This window comes from Barbatula barbatula (genome assembly GCF_947034865.1).
Source record: "Barbatula barbatula genome assembly, chromosome: 6".
Classification (NCBI taxonomy): domain Eukaryota; kingdom Metazoa; phylum Chordata; class Actinopteri; order Cypriniformes; family Nemacheilidae; genus Barbatula; species Barbatula barbatula.
In genome coordinates this window covers 25375222-25395357 of record NC_136765.1, presented here as the reverse complement: position 1 = coordinate 25395357, position 20136 = coordinate 25375222, and the positions used below count along the sequence as shown (strand labels likewise).

The 20136-nt window shown below is 41.6% G+C and overlaps 1 protein-coding gene across 1 annotated transcript in view; it reads left to right on the top strand.

Annotated features, from left to right (window-relative positions):
• LOC306895839 (uncharacterized protein) overlaps positions 1–20136 on the top strand; it is a 43159-nt gene continuing 23023 nt past the window's right edge. The window contains exons 1-8 of the mRNA XM_079459379.1: positions 1–196; positions 1098–2590; positions 7497–7819; positions 10546–12627; positions 13337–13457; positions 14615–14676; positions 16158–16921; positions 17474–17615. Coding sequence (XP_079315505.1) covers positions 1216–2590; positions 7497–7819; positions 10546–12627; positions 13337–13457; positions 14615–14676; positions 16158–16921; positions 17474–17615 — 4869 coding nt within the window. The 5' untranslated portion in view covers positions 1–196; positions 1098–1215. The remainder of the gene's footprint in view (positions 197–1097; positions 2591–7496; positions 7820–10545; positions 12628–13336; positions 13458–14614; positions 14677–16157; positions 16922–17473; positions 17616–20136) is intronic.

Below are 20136 nucleotides of genomic sequence, written 5' to 3'. Positions count from 1 at the left end.
TTTCTGTGTGACATCTTGCAGCTGAACGAGCGTCCGCGGCGCCGTCCCACACCGACCAATCAGCAAGCGCGGAAACGATCGCTGTCGTCTCTGATTGGTGCGTCCGCGTGTCAATCACAGTGCGAGAGCTCCGTCCCACAGGAGGCTCGATTCCGCTGCTGCAGATCAGACGCAGATCAGACATGAAGATCAAACGGTGAGATGCGCTTTAACTTCATATAACACATGATTATTGCCGTTAAACATACATTTAATATCAGATGAACGTGCACGCGGATGTGGTCGGAGTAACAGGAAACACTTGTTTTATTGCTGATGTCGTATAAATGCCATTTTTATTATCGAATTCTATTAATATTTTAATTCTTGTTATTGCTGAATGAAGACCAATCAATTGACTCTATCAAGGTTTGTTTTCTAGATATTTTTATTGAATAATGTGTAATTGCCGGCATAATCAGAGAAAGCATTTACATATACAATATCAAATATATAAAGCAATAGCAATGCCATTTAAAAAGTGAACTGCATGCATGTTTGCAGCATCAGTGAAAAATAACTTTCTGCATAATAAATGATGCAGAAAAAAAGTGCAGATTATTCACTGCAGCAGTGCAATGCAATGCTGTTCTGCACATATGAGATGGATTTCGTGTTCATATTCATTCACTGCAGCTTATAAAAGATTGGACTCTTTTGAAATGCTTTGTGCATTAATGGCTGAGTTATTCTGAGCCGGTGAGATTGATGTGTGCTCTACGGGTTATTTCAAGGATATCTGTATTGATATTGTAATTTGTGCCGAGTTCAAAGCCTGTAATACCAAAAGACATTGTGTGTTGACACACTGTTGGCTTACATCAATATGAATTCATGCATATTTTTGGCCACGGTTTATTCATTGGCCACACATTGTGTCTGGCACGGCGTTACAAGCCGGACACAGCTACGTACGAGGCACAACCGCATAGAAATTGACAAAATAAATGTTTGCAGAAGTTGTTTATCATGCGTTATCGTCTGGCTTGCTCATTTTTGGTTTTTAAGAGAATACGTACTTTTTTCAAATTGAATGTGCGCTTTTTTTGTTTTGACAGGCCTTCGATTGCCCAGGTGACGAATATCCACCCTGCCGGTCGGCTCCTGGCCGTCCCCGACTTGAGTCGAGACCCTCGAGACAACCGCCAACTTAATTTAAGAGTGTGATTAATTGAAATGGCTCTGGTAATGGAAGGCACTCACACAGTGCTGCGTCTGTACAAACCCATCCAGGAGATGTGTTTCGTCAGTCTGTACTCTCCTTCCAGGAGGTCTCGCGGTTCCTCGCGTGGCAGCTCTCGGGATGTCCAGCCTCCATACAGACATCATCGTGACCTGAGGGGCGAAGACACCGTCGAGACTAAACAAAGAAGCCAGTCTTACAAATCAGCTGCGGAGATCTTGCAGTCCTGCGAGGCAACAAAAGGAGCTCTTGCACAGCTTCACTGGCTGGCCTTGGAACACGTTCAGCTGCTGACGGACGTTCTGTCTTTATGCGGCGGCTGCGCAGACAGGTTGAGGATGGGTAACCAGGACGGGAAGCCGGAAGGGTACGGAGAACACCTTGGATGTGATGTCAGCATCGGTCACCCGTCTTTATCCCCGGAGCATAAGAGAGCGGTCTCCAGGGTTCGGAAGTTAAAGAAGCTGGGCTCTAAACGGATGGACAGTGCGGAGGCGTCCTTACAGAACAAAATGAAAAAGAAGATGCAGAATATGACCTCAGAGGTTCCGAAGCATCCAAAAGCGCCAGGAACGCCCGTCCGTGAAGCGGATACCACCGGATCGGGCTCTTACGTCAGTGTATCCAGCCAGCCCCTTCTTCCCATGGATGAGCACTTTCATGCCGCTCACGATGGCTGGGATTTCATGGAGGAACCTCGAGGTTTTGAGTCTGAGATGGATATTTGCTCTGCACTAGTGGATTTTGATAATCGTCTCTGTCTGGGATACGAAAACGAGAAACCTGTGAGTGTTCTACGGGAGAGAAATCATGTACGTGAGACCGAAGACAACCGCTGTACATATCAGGAGTTTGTAGGTAAGACGGTAGTTCAACTGTGTGATGACGTCAACCGGAGAGACTTTATTTTAACAGACAATCTAAAGGTCAAACACACAGCTTCACTGTGCTCCGAAGACCTAAAAGAAAGATTCATTTCGGAACATGAGAGGAACGGGCCATCGACCGTAACACCATTATCTCCCATCGATGCTCGTTCGAAAACCTCAAACCTTCGGCCCTGGACCAAAAGTCCCACATCATCCTCTCTCTCGGGCGTTTTCAATGTGTCTTATCCTCCAAGCAACGCTCTCCAGATCATGTCACCGCTATCGTCCAAACTGCCCAGTCCTCAGATGAACCATCGTATCGTGTTGCTACCAGAGGAGGACGATGGAAACGAACGCTCCTCCAGAGACCAGTCCAAAACCACCACAGAGGTCATGGATAGAAACGGAAACCGCAGGACGATCACGAGGCTGGACCTGAACCTCTGCCGACAGGACGTCAATGTAAACGGTGCAAGCACATCCAGTGCCACGGTCTCAGGTGAGTGACCGCTGGGTTTACATGATGATGGGTCTCCATGAAAAAAAAACTTGAAGATAAAGGTGCTTTTACTTTCGCTGAGCTCAGATATCACAGACGTTTTCAGTAAAAGCGGTTTCAGGACTTGCATTGAATCCAGCGTTGACTTCAGTCAATGGGTCTTTATTGTCATGTGCCTCAAATGTTCGAGGATAAACAGGCCAGAACCCAGAGATCCATTATTAGATTTTGTGTAAATGAGCCTGTGAGACTGTGTGTGTGTGTGTGTGTGTGTGTTTGTTCATGTGTGGTGTGTCTATGGCAAATACCAAAACAACCTTTGTGTGTAAGAGTGAGACTTTGTGTGATGGTGTGTTTTTGTGAATATTTGTTGGACCGAGTGTGTGTGAGGCTGTGTATTAAATGTGTGCTTGTGACTGTTTGTGTGTGTGTGAGACTGTGATTGCATGTGTGTGTGTGACTGGGACTGTGTGTGTGAGACTGTGATTGCATGTGTGACTGCGTTTGTTATTGTGTGTGACTGTGATTGCATGTGTATGTCTGACTGCGTGTGTGTGTGTGTGACTCGGACTGTGTGTGTGAGACTGTGATTGCATGTGTGACTGCGTTTGTTATTGTGTGTGACTGCGATTGCATGTGTATGTCTGACTGCGTGTGTGTGTGTGTGTGTGTGTGACTCGGACTGTGTGTGTGAAACTGTTTGTGTGTGACTGTGAATCCGTGTGTGTGTGACTGTGATTGCATGTGTGTGTCTGACTACGTGTGACTAGGACTGTGTGTGTGAAACTGTTTGTGTGTGCCTGTGAATCCGTGTGTGTGACTCTGTGTGTGACTGCGATTGCGTGTGTGTAATTGCGTGTATGTGACTGTGTTTGTGTGTGACTGTGAATGCGTGTGTGTGTGTGACTGCGTGTATATGACTGTGTTTGTGTGTGACTGAATGAGTGTGTGTGAATGTGAATGTGTTTGTGTGTGACTGTGTTTGTGTGTGACTGAATGAGTGTGTGTGTGTGAATGTGTTTGTGTGTGACTGTGTTTGTGTGTGACTGTGAATGCGTGTGTGTGTGTGTGATTGCATCCGTGTGTGTAGGTGTGATTGCATGTGTGTGTGTCTGTGTGAGTCAGCACAAAGCAACAGTCTCACCAAGAAAAAGCGAGCGGGTTGGCTCAGGTTCAAACCCTTTAGCTTCTCATGAAAATAATGGTTTCATGATGTGCAGAACGACATCCCATTGAGCCGAACGGAGGGAGGCGACCTGTGTCGGCTTTTAAAGATTTTGATTGGTTCCTTCAGAAGTCCGGTGCGTTAATGAGAGGAAAAGGATTAAGATGCTTTGTTGCTTGAACAGAAGAAAGAACTTCTGAGGGACATAAGCCGGATCCCATGGTTGTGATGACAGAGAACAATTTCCCATAAACCTTCATGACTGCTTTTGTGACATCACAGTGCTCAATTTGATATGATCGTCGCCTCAAAACAGCACACACACATATTAAGGTGTCCGTGGTTTCTTCTGTGCAGAAATCCTCAACACGATGGTGATGGTGGCGTGGCGGTCGCCGGGCATTTCTGTATGGTTGCTAAGGTGTTTGAGGTTTCAAGTAGTGTGTGTGCAACGTGTAAGACGAAATGTGATTATTTGAAATAGCTATTTCATTTCTTTGTAGTACTTGCTGACGTTTGTGCTGTATATTAAAGAAGTGGATAGATTGTCTAACAGCAGTGATTGGGTTAAGAGTTTATCTGCGTTACTGTGTTATATTTCATCAATCAATACGCTATAAATATCAGCTGTGTGTAACTGGTCAGTTCCTCACATTATTGACTTTAACCAGTTCATGCAGACGTCTGTAGTGGTTTCACAGAATCTCCAAAACTCTGTGAATGAAATGAGGAGCTGGATGTTCTCGAGGGAAGAATTAGTTGTTTGCTTCTTCTTGTTTTATTGCTCATGGCCAGTGTGGGTTTCTCTGTATCATTTTAATCTAATAAAGTCATCATGCAGACGACCCATGACCCTCATCAGTGACGGACAGAACGCTCCTTCACCCGATCATTTAGTGAGACACATGGGTCAGGGACAATCCAGACATTTGTGTGTGTGGTCAGAAATCTCTTTTAAGAGTTCTTTCATCGAACGATCCGTTTGTTCATTTTACAGCTCACTGTCAGTAATTGTTTATTTTCTATATTTTATTTCTGCTTATCACAGGTTAGTTTAAACACATCTGAAAACAAGATGAGCTCTAATAAAAGCATTGTCAGAATCAATGCTTTTAGCGTTTTGAGCTTTAATGTCTTTATGGAAGAAACTCAAATATCTCAAACTTCGCTGGAATTAAATTGTTTGTATTGAAGGCAGAACATGAGCTTAAAATACAGTTTTTCTTGTTTTCTATGGTTTGTGCTTTTGTCCTATGAACTTGAAGAATACTCCAATCTAAAACTAAACTAAACTGATTCAACTTAGAACAGTTGAATACAAGGCCTTACTGTGTCATAAATGTTTTCTTTTTTTAAAGCCACATTCAGAAAGAACTCGACTATGAACACATGCGGTTGGTCTGACGTGTGTGTGTCTGTCTGTCATTAGCCCAGTCTAAAAGCCAAATGTGTATCCCATTTACTTCTTATCGTGTAACCTCAGGCTAAATCTTTAGTGGACACGGTCTTGAAAGTAAATGACACTTTTTACCAGAATATAATTACCATTATGATGTTTACAGTACCACCGTGACATCTTGTATTACATTATCATGATGTACAGTAATTGTTGTCCACAAGGTGGCGCTGTTTGTTGTTCATGAGTGGCCTTGTTTTTATATCCCAGTGGGGACCTTAACCTGAATGCACACCAGCTCATGGGGACCAGTGTCACCAAAATTGCTGATTGTACAGAACGACATTTTTTGATTTAAGTTTTCTATGATCTTTAGGTTTAAGGGATGAAATATACAGTTTGTTCATTATAAAAATCATTATGCATATGAACTGTCCACATGGAGATGTGTGTGTGTGTGTGTTTGTGTATGAGTGAGTAAAAGGTATTTGTTTTTGTATTCCTGTGTTAAAACAGTCAGACAGCTTTTGTTCTACTGTATTAGTGAAGACAGAAATCCTATAAGCTCCGCAGCAGTGCAATAAACTGATGGACTGGAACTGAACCAGCACTTAAGATGCATTATCATAATGAAGAATCGTTCATCACTGCAGCGTGCGCACTTTTAACCTTGCGTGTGTTTTATCATACTCGTTTATTGGTGTAAATGTAAACCCAGCAAAAAAGTATCATATTTCTCAGCTAAACGGACTTATTCATTAAATACAGTTTGTGAAATGTCTCTGAAATCGTATGTAAATGTCTGTTCGAGGCGTTTTTGCTGGGTTTACTTAATCACCATATTTCTTGGACTTTAACGCTCAAATAAGCTTTGAATAAAGTACATGTAAGCCTCAGCTAGGTGTCGAACGTTTTAAAGGGGTCATATGACACGATTAAAACAAATATATATTCATTATTGTGCCGCATTCCATTTAGCGAGGATTCTCTCTTTTCTTGTGGTATAAATCCACAGCGCACACTTTCCTTTACAGTGGTTCAGCTGTGCTATTTCTTAATATTTATTTTTCAGTTAAATTCTGAGTTTAAAAGCTAAGTTTTTCTATGTTGTTTTAAAGGTTAATGAGTTATCGTGTTAAATAATCGGGATCTCAATATTGGCCAAAATAAGCATGATTATGATTTTTTTATCACTTATAACACACCAAAGACGTTTCCCATACAATGTATTACTTGAGCGGTCCGCGCGAGCAGTTAGCTTCGTGTAGTTGTGTATAAAACTATATTATGAAGGAGCGTTCTTAATACAGAAACCACTCTATAATGTAGATTTACTTATTTTGTGATTTTGAAAAATGCGTTTATAGAGCAGGATTTTAGCAGAAAAAGTGAATGCTGGTGGCATTTAGTTGTAAAATACAGTATTATGTGACAGATCAGAGACGAGAATTAAAACAGATATCAAGTGCTAACACGACGTGATGACGTCACAAGTATTCTAATTAGTTTGTGATGTCACCAGCGCAACAAGTCTGTCAAAATCCTGTGGGAAACACTGCACGTATTCGCGCCATATGACCCCTTTAAATATTTTGATATTCATCTTTTGGACACGCCCCTCACCCTCCAAAGAGACACGAGCATGCACGTGCACAACCGCTCAATTTCAATGCCAAACGTAAGTAAAGCACAAACACTGAATTTATTCATTTCCACTGATCTTCTACAGTCACTATGATGTTTCATGTGAAAAGCATCTGTAGTAAAAAACGTCCCAACGTGACTAACTAACCTTCTGATTGTCTTTTGAGGATGACGGAGAGCAGCTAAACGCGATCTGATGTTGGTTTATTCAGAATTACATTATTGTATATTAGAATGTTCATGCATTTATTTACAAAAGCACCTATACTTTCTAATAACATGTTTGTATTGATGTATTTGATCCATTTAGCATTTATTAATCCCATATTTAGAATTTTCTGTTATTCCTCTAAACTGTTTTTTAATGTTGTGCATGAGATATTTTGTGCTTTTACTGCTTGAAGAAGCTCTGTTTTAGGATTTGGCTTTCTTAATTTTACTTTCATTCATTAAAAAATGATTGTCATTGTTATTTTTCTTCCTTTCAGAGTCTGATCTATTCATTTTGTATTAATTAAACGCAGAAGTTTTGATCAAACTTTGAAAGAGGTCAATTCTTTTACAAAATAACAAATATCATTGAAAAGTGTTAATCTTTAAGAAATACATTTGTCTAGACTATCGTTACGGACCCCATAAGCGTGTTTTGTATTCTGGATATGAAATAGATCAGTCAGCATGTCATCGTTTGTGTTGTACAGAAAATTCTCTGTCACGACCGGACGAGATCTGGATGCTGGATGGAGAGGATTCCATTTCCCAGGAGCCTTTGGGTCGCCCCAACAGACCTGATCACCTGGACTTTCTGAGAATCACTCCTCCAGAGGACGACATCATCGGAGACACTCCTTATTACCCAAAGCTTGGAGTGACAGTGAGTGAATCGCACACACAATCTTGTTTATATAATGCTGTGAAGACTTACCCTACATCAATCTGGCTAAACTGCAAAAACAACAATACACTATACGTCAAAAAAAATCATGTTTATTTTGCATATATGAATAAATATCTGTGTGCATGCGTTTGGGAGTTTTGTCTTTGTAAAATGACTTTGATACATATGTTCTTGACCTTGCCGTTTCCACTGCTTGCCGGTCGTGACTTATTCAAATAGAAATATAGTTTTTCTGAAGCAAAGCCACATACATGCAGGCTTTGTGTAATAAGTCCAGAGGTCATGTTAGAATATCCAGATTTCTCAAGCGAGAGGCCCTCTGGCTCCATGAACCATTTTTGTGTTAAATATCAGCAACGCTCAATAAAATACCAGCATTCCCCGTCGGTCAAAACACGACACACCCCGGACAACAGATTGGAAAAGAACCAGAACGGCGCTGATCTCAGAACAGATTACACGGGTGTGGCACATACTGTAGTTGATGAACATCACCCGTACAACAATGTCTGGTGATGATTTGGCTTTGTCTCGTAACGTTTGGAGGATGTCAGGGCTGAGCATTCATTTAATGTGGTATTACTGGTTTAACTTAAAGAGTTATTGTGATGGTTTGTTCATTATGTTGCATTCAATTGTTTGATGAGTAACAGGAAGCAGTCACATCTGAACCTCATTCAGAGGTAAAAGCACCTCACAGGAGGCCTGGAGTGATTATAAGACTCTTAATAATGTAAGTCAGCTAAAATATTCAACACATGATTCATAAGTTCACTAAACATTAGTTTTAATGATCCGTCTATGACTTTTGTTGATATCTAGGTGTTGTATCTTTGGCACGACTTGGTATCTTTTCATAAACATCAATATTTTAAAAAGAAACAAGACAACCGTAACATCCGCTAGTGATAATTCAGAGCTGTAGAGCTCAGAGAACACTTAAACCCCATCCACACAGACCGCTGATCCCAGATACTGACGGAGAATTGAACGCAAACACATCCCAGATTGATCCGAAAAGCGATCACGGGATAAGGACCTAGTAACATTAATGGGATCAGTGCCAGAAATCTAATGTCAGCAGTCTCCCGCTGGTTTATTTAGGATATTTTGCATTAAGTGAATGCTTGTCTGAAAAGATGTGTCTTTAATCTAGATCTAAATTGTGAGACTGATCCTGGAATAGTGTCGGGAAAGATATTCCAGAGTTTAGGTGTTACGTAATGAACAAAATCGAACGATCCCCGGACAAATTCCAGGACACGTTTTCTGTGTATTTTCCAGGATCTCTGTGTGAAAAGAACTTTACTGATACTGACGCGCTTGTTGTCCTCTTCTGTTATTTCATGTTATTTTCAGGTGCATAGAAGAAAATGTGAATGTTTGTGTGGTGATTTGTCCAGGCTTTCGTTTGGTATTATTGAATATGAATCATGTACATTTACATTTATGCATTTGGCAGACGCTTTCATCCTTAGCGACTTACATTGCATTATCCTAAACATTTTACATAGGTATCTGCAATCCCGTTGTTAACACAATGCTCTTACCACTGAGATACAGGAAAGCTATCTTTCTGTCATCTATTAGAAAACAACAACATTGTCTAATACAAATATTACTTTATATTGTTCTAATGTTATGTGTTTGATCAAACTCGAACTAAAGTTAGAAATGAGATGATTTTCTAAAGAGTTCTGGTCACTGATTTTATGTGCATTCATTACCCTGTGCTCTGTCTACGCCATGGCAACCAAGACAGTCAGAGGCGTGGCCAATGACATCACCAGAGCTGATTATAGCTGGTGTTGTAATGCCGTAGCACCGCCCAGTTCACCTGACCCTGCTGGAGATTAGAGAGAGAGAGAGAGAGAGAGAGAGAGAGAGACACACAGAGAGAGAGAGAGAGAGAGAGAGAGAGAGAGAGAGAGAGAGAGAGAGTGAAGACATACATAGAGAGAGAGAGAGAGAGAGAGAGACACTGACAGACACACACAGAGAGAGACGGAGAGAGAGAGAGAGACACTGACAGACACACACAGAGAGAGACGGAGAGAGAGAGAGAGAGACACTGACAGACACACACAGAGAGAGACACTGACAGACACACAGAGAGAGAGAGAGAGAGAGAGACAGTGAGAGAGAGAGTGAGAGAGAGAGAGACAGAGAAAGTGAGAGTGAGTGAGAGAGAGAGAGAGAGAGAGAGAGAGAGAGAGAGAGAGAGAGAGAGAGAGAGAAAGTGAGAGTGAGTGAGAAGGAATAGGAGGAGCTTGACATTCACTTACATTCTGAGCTTTGAGTAATCGGACACTTACAGGTGAATCTCCGGGAGGTTTGGTGAGGGAGTGGTCAGACAGGAAGGTGATCCGACCTGTGTAACTCCACCCATTCCAAATCTCTTCACCGCAGCGCTGAACTTTCTCCGGCAGAAACGCAGAAGGACAGGAAGTTTCCATGCCGCCACAATCTGGAAGCTATTTGGGACTATTTAAAGGAAACCTCTGAACCTTTTAGTAAATAAACACGAGAGAGTTTTCCTCCGCTGGACGTGAGCCACACTGAGGGATTTTGTGGAGAGATTACGCCCAGTCGGGTTCTGCTTGTGTGTGTTTGGATCACCAGTTTTACTGAAGGAGCGAGAAATGTTAAACGTCATGTTAAACCTGTTGCCGAAAAACTACTTCTGCATGCAAAGCAAAGTGTTTCCAAAGGCTTTAAAGGATAGCAGGCTTCTTCACAGCGTATAACTGCACCTCCTGGAGCGAGAGAGAGAAAGAGACACCAGAGGATTTCCACATTGAGAACGCTTTTGTTTTCTCGACGATGTGAAACTGGAGCGCATTCAGGTGTAGGTAAAGAAAGAGCCAGTGTTTCTGGTGTACTGCGTTTCACTGCTCTGTTTATGCATTTATCAAGTGTCTCTTTATAGGATTGAACAAATCGATATAAACAGAAATATGGAGAGTGAAGGAAAATACCCGGCTAGGATCTCAACAAGGTTTCTAACATCAGACTCTGCTGTGCTCACGTCATTCAGGACGCTTGCTGACAAAGATTCACACCTGAGCAACCTCGAAACCATGTGCTTTGATGATGTCGCTGTGATGGATGTTTTGGAAGGGATGGATGGTCTGAAGACAGATCCGCGGGGTACAGAAACACCTTCGTGGAGGTCTTCTCATAACACTTCAGATCTGGTGCAGGTAACCAGAGTAGAAACCTACATCGATGATGATGAAGATGTGCAAAGCACTTATACTAGCTGTAGTCGTGAAGAGTTCAAGTTCGTCCCCACGGCCGAGAGTATGGTCGAACGATCGCTCAAAAACACCTCGGTCCTGAGCAGGTCATACGGACGGCTCAACCGGTTGCTGAACTTGTCCTCGTCTTTGTCAGATCTGTCTCAGAAGGAGCCGGACGGCTTGGAGACGGCTCACGCGAGATCAGCTTCACACACTCCCACAGAGACGAACGAGTTGGACGCAGGTGTGGTCAAAGACTACACCAGCTGGAGGAGAAGAGCTCCTCTGTCCTTACCTTCTGAATCTGAGACGACGGGTGAGGCTGTGTCATCAGGTGATCCTTTCTCTCACAAAGAAGGGAATGAGGGAAAAGAACTAGAGTCGCCGGCAAAATCTCAAACGGGTTCTTTTTTTACTCCGGCGTCTCCAGTCGCGTCTGTTTTGACAGGGTCAGGTCTAGAGTCCGAAAATAAAGATGTTTCAGAAATAGTTTTTTTGGGACATTCCCCAACCGTCCCTGAGACAAGCGTCCCATCTGATCCTTTGAAACAAAACGTGCCTGCTGTGGATTCCTTGTCTCTGGCATCTCCGGTCTCATCCGTGTTGACAGGGTCAGGTGTTGACCCGGAGACAAAAGGTCTATCAGAAATGGTTTCCCCAACCGTCCCTGAGCCAAACGTCCCATTTGATCCTTTGAAACAAAACGTGCCTGCTGTGGATTCCTTGTCTCTGGCATCTCCGGTCTCATCCGTGTTGACAGGGTCAGGTGTTGAGCCGGAGACAAAAGGTTTATCAGAAATGGTTTCCCCAACCGTCCCTGAGCCAAACGTCCCATTTGATCCTTTGAAACAAAACGTGCCTGCTGTGGATTCCTTGTCTCTGGCATCTCCGGTCTCATCCGTGTTGACAGGGTCAGGTGTTGAGCCGGAGACAAAAGGTTTATCAGAAATGGTTTCCCCAACCGTCCCTGAGCCAAGCGTTCCATCTGATCCTTTTAAACAAAACACACCTACGGGGGCTTATTTGTCTCCAGCATCTCCATTCTCGTCTGTGTTGACAGGGTCAGGTGTTGAGCCGGAGACAAAAGGTCTATCAGAAATGGTTTCCGCGAACATCTCGGAGCCAAGCACACCTTCCAAAGACACTAAGCGAAACACTTCCAGCACCAAAACAACCTCGTCTGGCGAGAAATACCAGCTGCCTGCTCTGTTCAGCGGCCTACGGGTTCTCAAGAAAGGTGCTCTTGGAGATGAAAAAGAGACCAAGGAGATCAAGCAGCGCGACACGGATCGAGCGCTCCTCAGCCTCAGGCAACACGTCAACAAAGTTAAACTCGAGCCGCTATCTAACGCCAGCGTTTCCAAACCGAAGCATGAGCCAAAGTCATTGTCCGAAGTCAGCAGTCAGTTGCAGAAGCTGGTGAACGTCGAGAATGAGGAAAGCCGAGAGGACCCGGTTGAGCCGGACGCTGACTCGCAGAAGAACGGCAGCAAATCTTCAGCAGATTCGTTTGATGCATTGAAGTCTAAACTGTTTGGAAGTAAACCAGTGAAGAAAGATCCCGTGGATGCTGCGCTGGACCTGGACGCGGTCAGGAGGAAGAAGAAGAATGAGAAAGAGCTGCTGAGATCCATCTTTGAGAGACAGTCGAGCATCAAGACGACTGAGATCAAGAGTCCCACTGAGGTGAATGTACGTATCACTGAAGGAAGTGTAGACTGAGAGTCTGTTTTCTTGAATACAACAATTGTTGTAAAGTGATTTGATATATTTCTCGCAAAATTATTTTCATTTTCCATTTCTCTGTCTGTCTCCTGACAATTTCCTTTTCATTTTCAGTCTCTCTCTGTCTTGGTCAGTTTCAATTTAAAAGGTAATTAATTGACGTATGTGCGCTTACAATTTTGCCAAAGCATCACATGTAGAATAAGAGACACACAGTAAGTACAAAACTGTGAGACAGTAAGTAAAACAGTAAGGTGGAATCGAAACTAAAGGTGCTAAAGGATAAAATATGTAACAAAAAAGTGTGTAAATATAATATAATTTCAACCCTCTCGATTTAATTTTCAAGCTCTTTGTTTCTGTCTCTCTCGTTCTTTGTCTCTCATTGTAATGTTTAGTTAGGGTGACCACACATGCCATTTCTCCCAGACACGTCCTGGCTAGGTTTTCAGGTGTCGATTATTAAAAAAACATTATTAAATTAACATTTATTTCTCTTAAGACTTATAATCACTGTAGTTTCATTCTTACCGTGAAATATAACGGTTGCTTTTCCGAAAACATTCTATGACGTGTGTGGTGGACAAATGCAAAAACACAAGTGATATACAACATCAAATAACTTCAAACAGTACGTTGGTATTTTAATATGGTGCTATCTGTTTTTTTGTCTCAGTCTGAGGTCACGTCTCCATCAGACGGTGATGACAGAACCCCTGGACGTCTGCATGCCGTCTGGCCTCCACCCAAACCCAAAGATGCAGACGAGAAGGTGGGACTGCGTTACACTGAAGCAGGTGGGCACGCGCGACACAAACACAAACGTTCACTCTCCAACAAACAAGCAGATCTGCGGCGTCAGACGGTTCAGCACACTGTACTATCCATCCTAGATGCTCTGCATCATTCCTGTAGTGCATCCCAAATCAAAGTATGTTGAGAAACTGTTGTTCAGGTGCCTGTTTGATATGCTACTCACTATGGATGTCCATGCTTGTATTTGATCATCCATCATGCAAAACACCAGATTTACCTCACGAGGTAACAGGTTGTGGTTTTGGGTTTTCCACTGTTGCATACTTGTAGTCACACTTTTATTTGTGCTGCGTGTTTGCACAGCTCTGGTTTGTGTGATGTCATGTGAATTCAACACAAAGCCAGTTAATCGCCCATAATGCTTTTCTCTAGCAACACGAAACCAGCCGCACTGGTACATCCAGCTCACCTTCTGATGTCATGCCATCTAAAGGAGGTCAACTCTGTAGGGTTTGAACTATGGCTCGGCTGAACACACGTGACCGGTGTTTCATCATGTTTTCAAAACAACAGTCATTGACTTATGTGACTCTCAGTTATTTCTCCTAGACAACAATGAAGAGCAAAGGCTTTCTGGCTGGAATACACTACAAGGATTTTTAAATCTGAACACATTTAGTCATTTAGTCATATAGCAGAGGCTTTTATCCAAAGCGACTTACAAAGAGGCTAGACACTTTTTGAAAGTTTCAGAAACACAATAACTGGTCAAATCTGCAGACTCAAAATCTGAGCAAAAGTCTTGTAGTGTGTTCTAGCCATTAGATTCGTCTGCGTCTCTCATATTTCTAAAGAAATGTCAACAATGTGTCTGTCATATTAACTCAAACATTTCCCATCACATTTACCCAAATAAACACAATTCATGTTACGCTCTCGTTTGATTCTCTTTTTATTTCCAAGCAATTTTAAGAGACAATGTTGATATTTAAATGAAACGCAGCAACTCAACCCATTACAACCTTCATATGAGACATACTGGAAGATATAGTTGTTTCATCGAAGTCAACTTCGCCTTCGACTTTCCTTTGACATCTTTAGACAGTTCTTGGCTCACCCGGAAAACATGGAGTTCTGGTCATTTCTTCCCTTTAAAATGTAAATATTGAAAGAGACACATTTCTGTGGTTTGTTTCAGAGCACCAGGCCGCCCTCCTTCAGCTGAAGAGAGAGTCTAAAGAGGAGATAGAGAAGATGTGTGTAAGTCTCACATTAACACTCATTACAGCTGCAGTACAGAAAACAAACACCAGAGGTCACGAGAGACATGTACAATAAATGCTTTGGCTTGTTTGTATAATGGCTGGAAAACACTTCAAGACTTAGAACTAGACATCAGACACTTGCAGACTTTTGTAAAGATAGAAACACGCTAACTGATCAAATCTGCAGACTGAACATCTGAGCAAAAGTCTTGTAGTGTATTTTAGTCTTAAGGGTCATTCTCACGGAACCGCTGAATGGCAGGAAGGATTTGAACTATAAATAACTGTAAAGTTTGATAACCCAAAAATGATCATAATAAAGAAAATTGTGTTCTCTACCTTGGACAAAACATAATTTTGACGTAGGAATTCATTATTTATGTAGTTTATTGTTTTCCTGCTGACATTCTCATAACCGTAACGCGTGTCTGAGTGCATTATATGTTGTAAAATTAAAATATTGTGAAAAATACTGACCGAATTTTCATGGGGAATAAAAAATTAAGAAATTGTGAAAGAAAGTAGTGTCCAGGACTGATATTCTCATCATGCGTAACGTTTTTTAAAGATATTTACATTAAGTTCGATTTTATGTTAAGAAAAACATCTACTAGTACATTTTAACAGTTCATTACTTTATATGTTTCTAGTTAAAAACTTGATATTCTTTTGTCAAACTATACTGGTTGTTTTCCGTAATATTCTATTATAATATAATGAATAAATGTCTTATTATGTATGATTAAAAAAAGTGTGCTTATGCGTCATGGCTTGGCAAGTGACTTACATTGCATTATCCTTTACATTTATATACAGGTATCTGCATCCCCTGAGATCCAACACACAACCTTGTGCTGTTAACACAATGCGTTATATGCAGCATTCCTTTGCATTATTAGCAAAACATGCTATGAAATTGACCGTTTTAAATGGTTATTAAATTGACATTTTTAGGCCTTTTTTAAAATAGTATTAAACTGTCAGACTAATAACTTATAATAAAAAAGGCCTTTAAACGTGCCATACCTTGTTTTAAATGAATATAAGGGGAATTAGCTGACACAAGTGTTTTTTAGAAAATCATGTTTGACATCTTGAAAGTCTTAGTTTGCACATCTCAGGTGTTCTAGATCACATCTTTAAAGCGAAAATATCACATGACACAGATTTATAATATTTAAAGGGACAGTTCTACCAATATAAAAACTCTATCCTCATTTTTACACTCATGTGGTTGTAAACCAGATTACACTCGTTGTTCACTCGTTGAACACAAAAGAAGATATTTAGAGAAATGTCTCTGTGGTCTCATTTCTCAAACTATCTTCTTTGTGTTCTGCAGAAGAAATCAAGTCCTACAGGTTTAGATTGACATGAGGGCATTTTCAGTAGTGAAACCATGACACGTGTTCTGTGTATGAACACTCATATTGATCAGGGTTAGTATCTAATATTTGGTTTTTTTGATGAATCCAGGAAGACTACGAGCTGCAGATTTTCAATGTTCGAGGTGAGCACGCAGTGACGGTGTCTCGCCTGGAGTCTGTCATCGCCAAGTTGCAGCATGTGAAAGCGTGTCAATCCATCCAGGACCGCGGCGAGCTTCAGGAGGTGTCCGTCTCCACCGAGGACGACGTGCCGGCAAAAACCTTCCGCAACGTGTGCGTCCAGACCGACCGCGAGACCTTCATCAAAACTCCCGACGGTGATGCCACCAAGCCTGCAACAAACACCAACCATCCCAAAAAACTCGACTTGGACTCCATCACTTCCACTTTGGGTGTGAGCCCTGGAGCGCCGCCACCACCACCACCACCTCCTCCTCTTCCGGGTCAGTCCTACGCCCCGCCTCCACCTCCTCCTCTTCCGGGTCAGTCCTACGCCCCGCCTCCACCTCCTCCTCTTCCAGGTCAGCCCTTTGCCCCACCTCCTCCCCCCCCTCCCCTGCCCGGTGGATCCGCCCCTCCTCCGCCACCTCCTTTACCTGGACTGGCACCTGGACCGCCCCCACCTCCCCCACTCCCTGGAGCTCCTCCCCCTCCGCCTCCCCCACCAGGTTTACCGGGAGCTCCCCCGCCCCCTCCGCCCATGCCGGGTGCCGGCGCCCCTCCTCCCCCTCCGGCTTTCGGGGGTTTTGGTTTTGGACAGGCGGCCGAGAAAGCGCCACGTAAGCCGGCCTTGGAACCGGCGTGTCCCATGAAACCGCTCTACTGGACACGGATTCAGATTCAGGAGAACAAGTGAGTACACAAATGTGAGGTCCACGTTATTTACATGTTTACGTTGATACTTGAAACAGAAAGAATAACAAAATGTTTGTGAACGACATAGATAAATGTTTTATGCAGAATCAAACTCTGTGTCCCATCATAAAGTCGAGGAACAGCGTCATCCGGCTCTTATCGTGGCGATGTGCTTCTGTATTCTCTATAAAACAGTTATCCCGCTCAAGAGACAACAATGGAAAACTCAGTCTCGCTTTAGACTCCCCTGTACACCGTCTGCCTGTTTGTATTGCTCGTGTTTCTCAGCAACGATAGAAACCAAATACTTCCCATCCATGGTGATGTTCATCGTCAGCCGGAGAGCCAGATGCTCTCAGATCACAAGAGTCTGTCAGAAAACACACAAATCCACATCGATTCAAATAATCCTCAGACTTTCTCTGAAGCTCCGAAGCTTTCTCTGTTTCGTCCGTTTTCTGTTTCTCTGTCAGACGTATTATGTTAAGAGTGTTTGATGTGTCACAATGTCTCAACATGCACAGATAACCTCACGTGTGTGTGTTGCAGTAATAACACGCTCTGGAATGCTCTGGCGGAGCCTGATATCATAAACACCAAAGAGTTTGAGGAGCTGTTCTCCAAAGCCAACATACAGCCCAAAAAGAAACCCCTGTCGGATACGTACGAGAAGAAGAACAAAGCCAAGAAGGTTTGTTGTTTGGTTTGACTGTTCGCCGTACAGAAATTTGTCAGTGTCACATACAGATATATAAATGTGTATAAATATCTGAGGAATATCTCATCCAAATATGAAAATTCCATCCTCATACCTCCCCTATATACATACTATATATATATATATATTTATATGACTTCATCTCTTCGGTCAAATGCTAATTGAATAGCTTCAAAACACTGAATTTATATATAAAAAGGTACTGCGTTGCTTTTTACGTTGTTTTGCTTGTTTTTATCGTTGCGCCTTCGTAATAAAAATAAATCAGCATTGATATTAAACAGCACCCGTGTTCACATGGACCAGTAAAGATTGTTATATATCGTAAAGTAGGCTGTGATTTATCGTGGTATATATCCTGGTATATTGTGCCATTTGTGATATATTGCTGTGTACGGTGCAGTTTATTGTTACAGTATTTGGTATAGATGGTGATATGGGGCTGATATGAATTTAGATCGTGGTTTAAACTGCTGCATTGTGGTATAGATATTGATAGATTGTGATATAGATATTGATAGATTGTGGAACAGGTGGTGATGTATTATGATATAATCTGGTGATGTAGACTGATGTGATATAGATAGTGGTGTATTGTGGTAAAGATGGTAATGTATTGTGAGTATAGATTGAGGTCTATGCAGATGTGTTGTGGTATATATGGTGATATATTGTGGTGTAGCTTGTGATATATTGTGACTATAGATTGTGATATACACTGATATAATGTGGTAAAGATCACAATATACTGTGATATAGATAGTGGTATTGGTGGAAATGTATTGTGAGTATAGATTGTGTCGTATACAGATGTGTTGTGGTATATCGTGATATATTGTGGTATAGATTGAGATGATTTAAAGTGAGTGTATTTAAAGAATATTGTCCTGGTTTCATCCTTAAACCTTAGTTACGTATAACAATACATAAGCGTTGATATTAAACAGCACCACAGTTCACATGGACCAGTGAAGATCTGTTTGCTGTGACGGCCTGAATATTCATTGGATCAATCAGAGGTTGTTTAAAGTAAGATTTGTGTCTTTAAATCTCTTAAGCTTTGAGTTCGCCACCGAGATGTGCTTTTCCTGGCAGTCAACAGTCTTCCTTAAATGGAGTTTTTGGAGAATCTCAAAGCATTCCTCATATGCCAGCGTTAGATGGTTTGCTACTCCACCTCTCATTGGCCGGCCAGTGCTCTGATATGTGTACCCATTGATTGTAGATGTGGGTATCAGATGGCACATCTGGATGAGATAGACGTCTCGCAGACGATACCTTCACATCATGGATTAAACGCTGCACGCTTCTGTTCTCTTAATTTCGCGAAACTGAAATCATTAGTTGTTGTTGAAAGTCATTTTAGGGGTCAGCGCTATGTGCTGTTTTATATCTCATTTGTCTTGATCATTTCTAACTGCGAAGGCTAGAAATCCGGCGTCCAAGAAGTTAAAAATTCATTCTGGACCCACAGGTCTGTTCAGATCCATACACAGCTACTCTGATCAATCACAGGGGCTCCAGGTCGTCATTAAGTGTGTGTGTGGTCACTCAGGGCTCTAGCTAACATCAGCATTTGACCGCAGACATGGAGCTTCAGTCTTTTAAGTCTAACATGTAGTTTTGTGTGCTCTGAACATGTTGTGATTTCTTTTTCAAATCTCCTGAAAAATGTGTGATGTATTGTGGTTGAGATTGGTATATATTGTGAAGAAGGCTGTGATTTATAGTGGTATATATCCTGGTATATTTTGACACTGTTATGTACATGAAATCACAATATATTGTGGTATTATTGTCAATATATTGCAATGCACGGTGTGGCTTGTTGCTGCAAATAAATATATATATATATATATATATATAAATATAAATTTGAATATGTAGTATAGGTGGTGATATAGGTATGTAGTGAATAAAGATCGGGGTTTAGACTGATATATAGACCATGATATATTGTGATATAGATATTGATAGATTGTGGTATAGGTGGTGGATATAGATTTTGATGTAGACTGATGTAGTGTGGTCAAATCACAATATACTGTATATCTTATATGATATATGACATAGCTTGTGGGATATTGTGATGTAGTGCGGTATAAATCACAATATATTGTGATATAGATTGTGATATAGGTGATAATGTATTGTGAATATAGATTGTGGTGTAGACTGATGTATTATGGTATGGATCAAGATATATTGTGATGTAAGCCGTAATATATTGTGGTAAAGATTGTCATATATTGTGGTATGGGTGGTGATGAGTTGAGATATAGAGTGAATAGAGATTGTGGTGTAGACTGATGTATTGTGGTATTGGTCACAGTATATGGCGGCGTAGGGCTGGGCGATATATCTTTAAGATATGTTTTATGATATATCGATATATTTTTTCAAGCAGATGATCTCACCTGTTCTAATATGTGTTAGAAGGAATTGAACGATTGAATCAGTTGTTTTTGCACATTCTTGAATATCTTTTTAATTT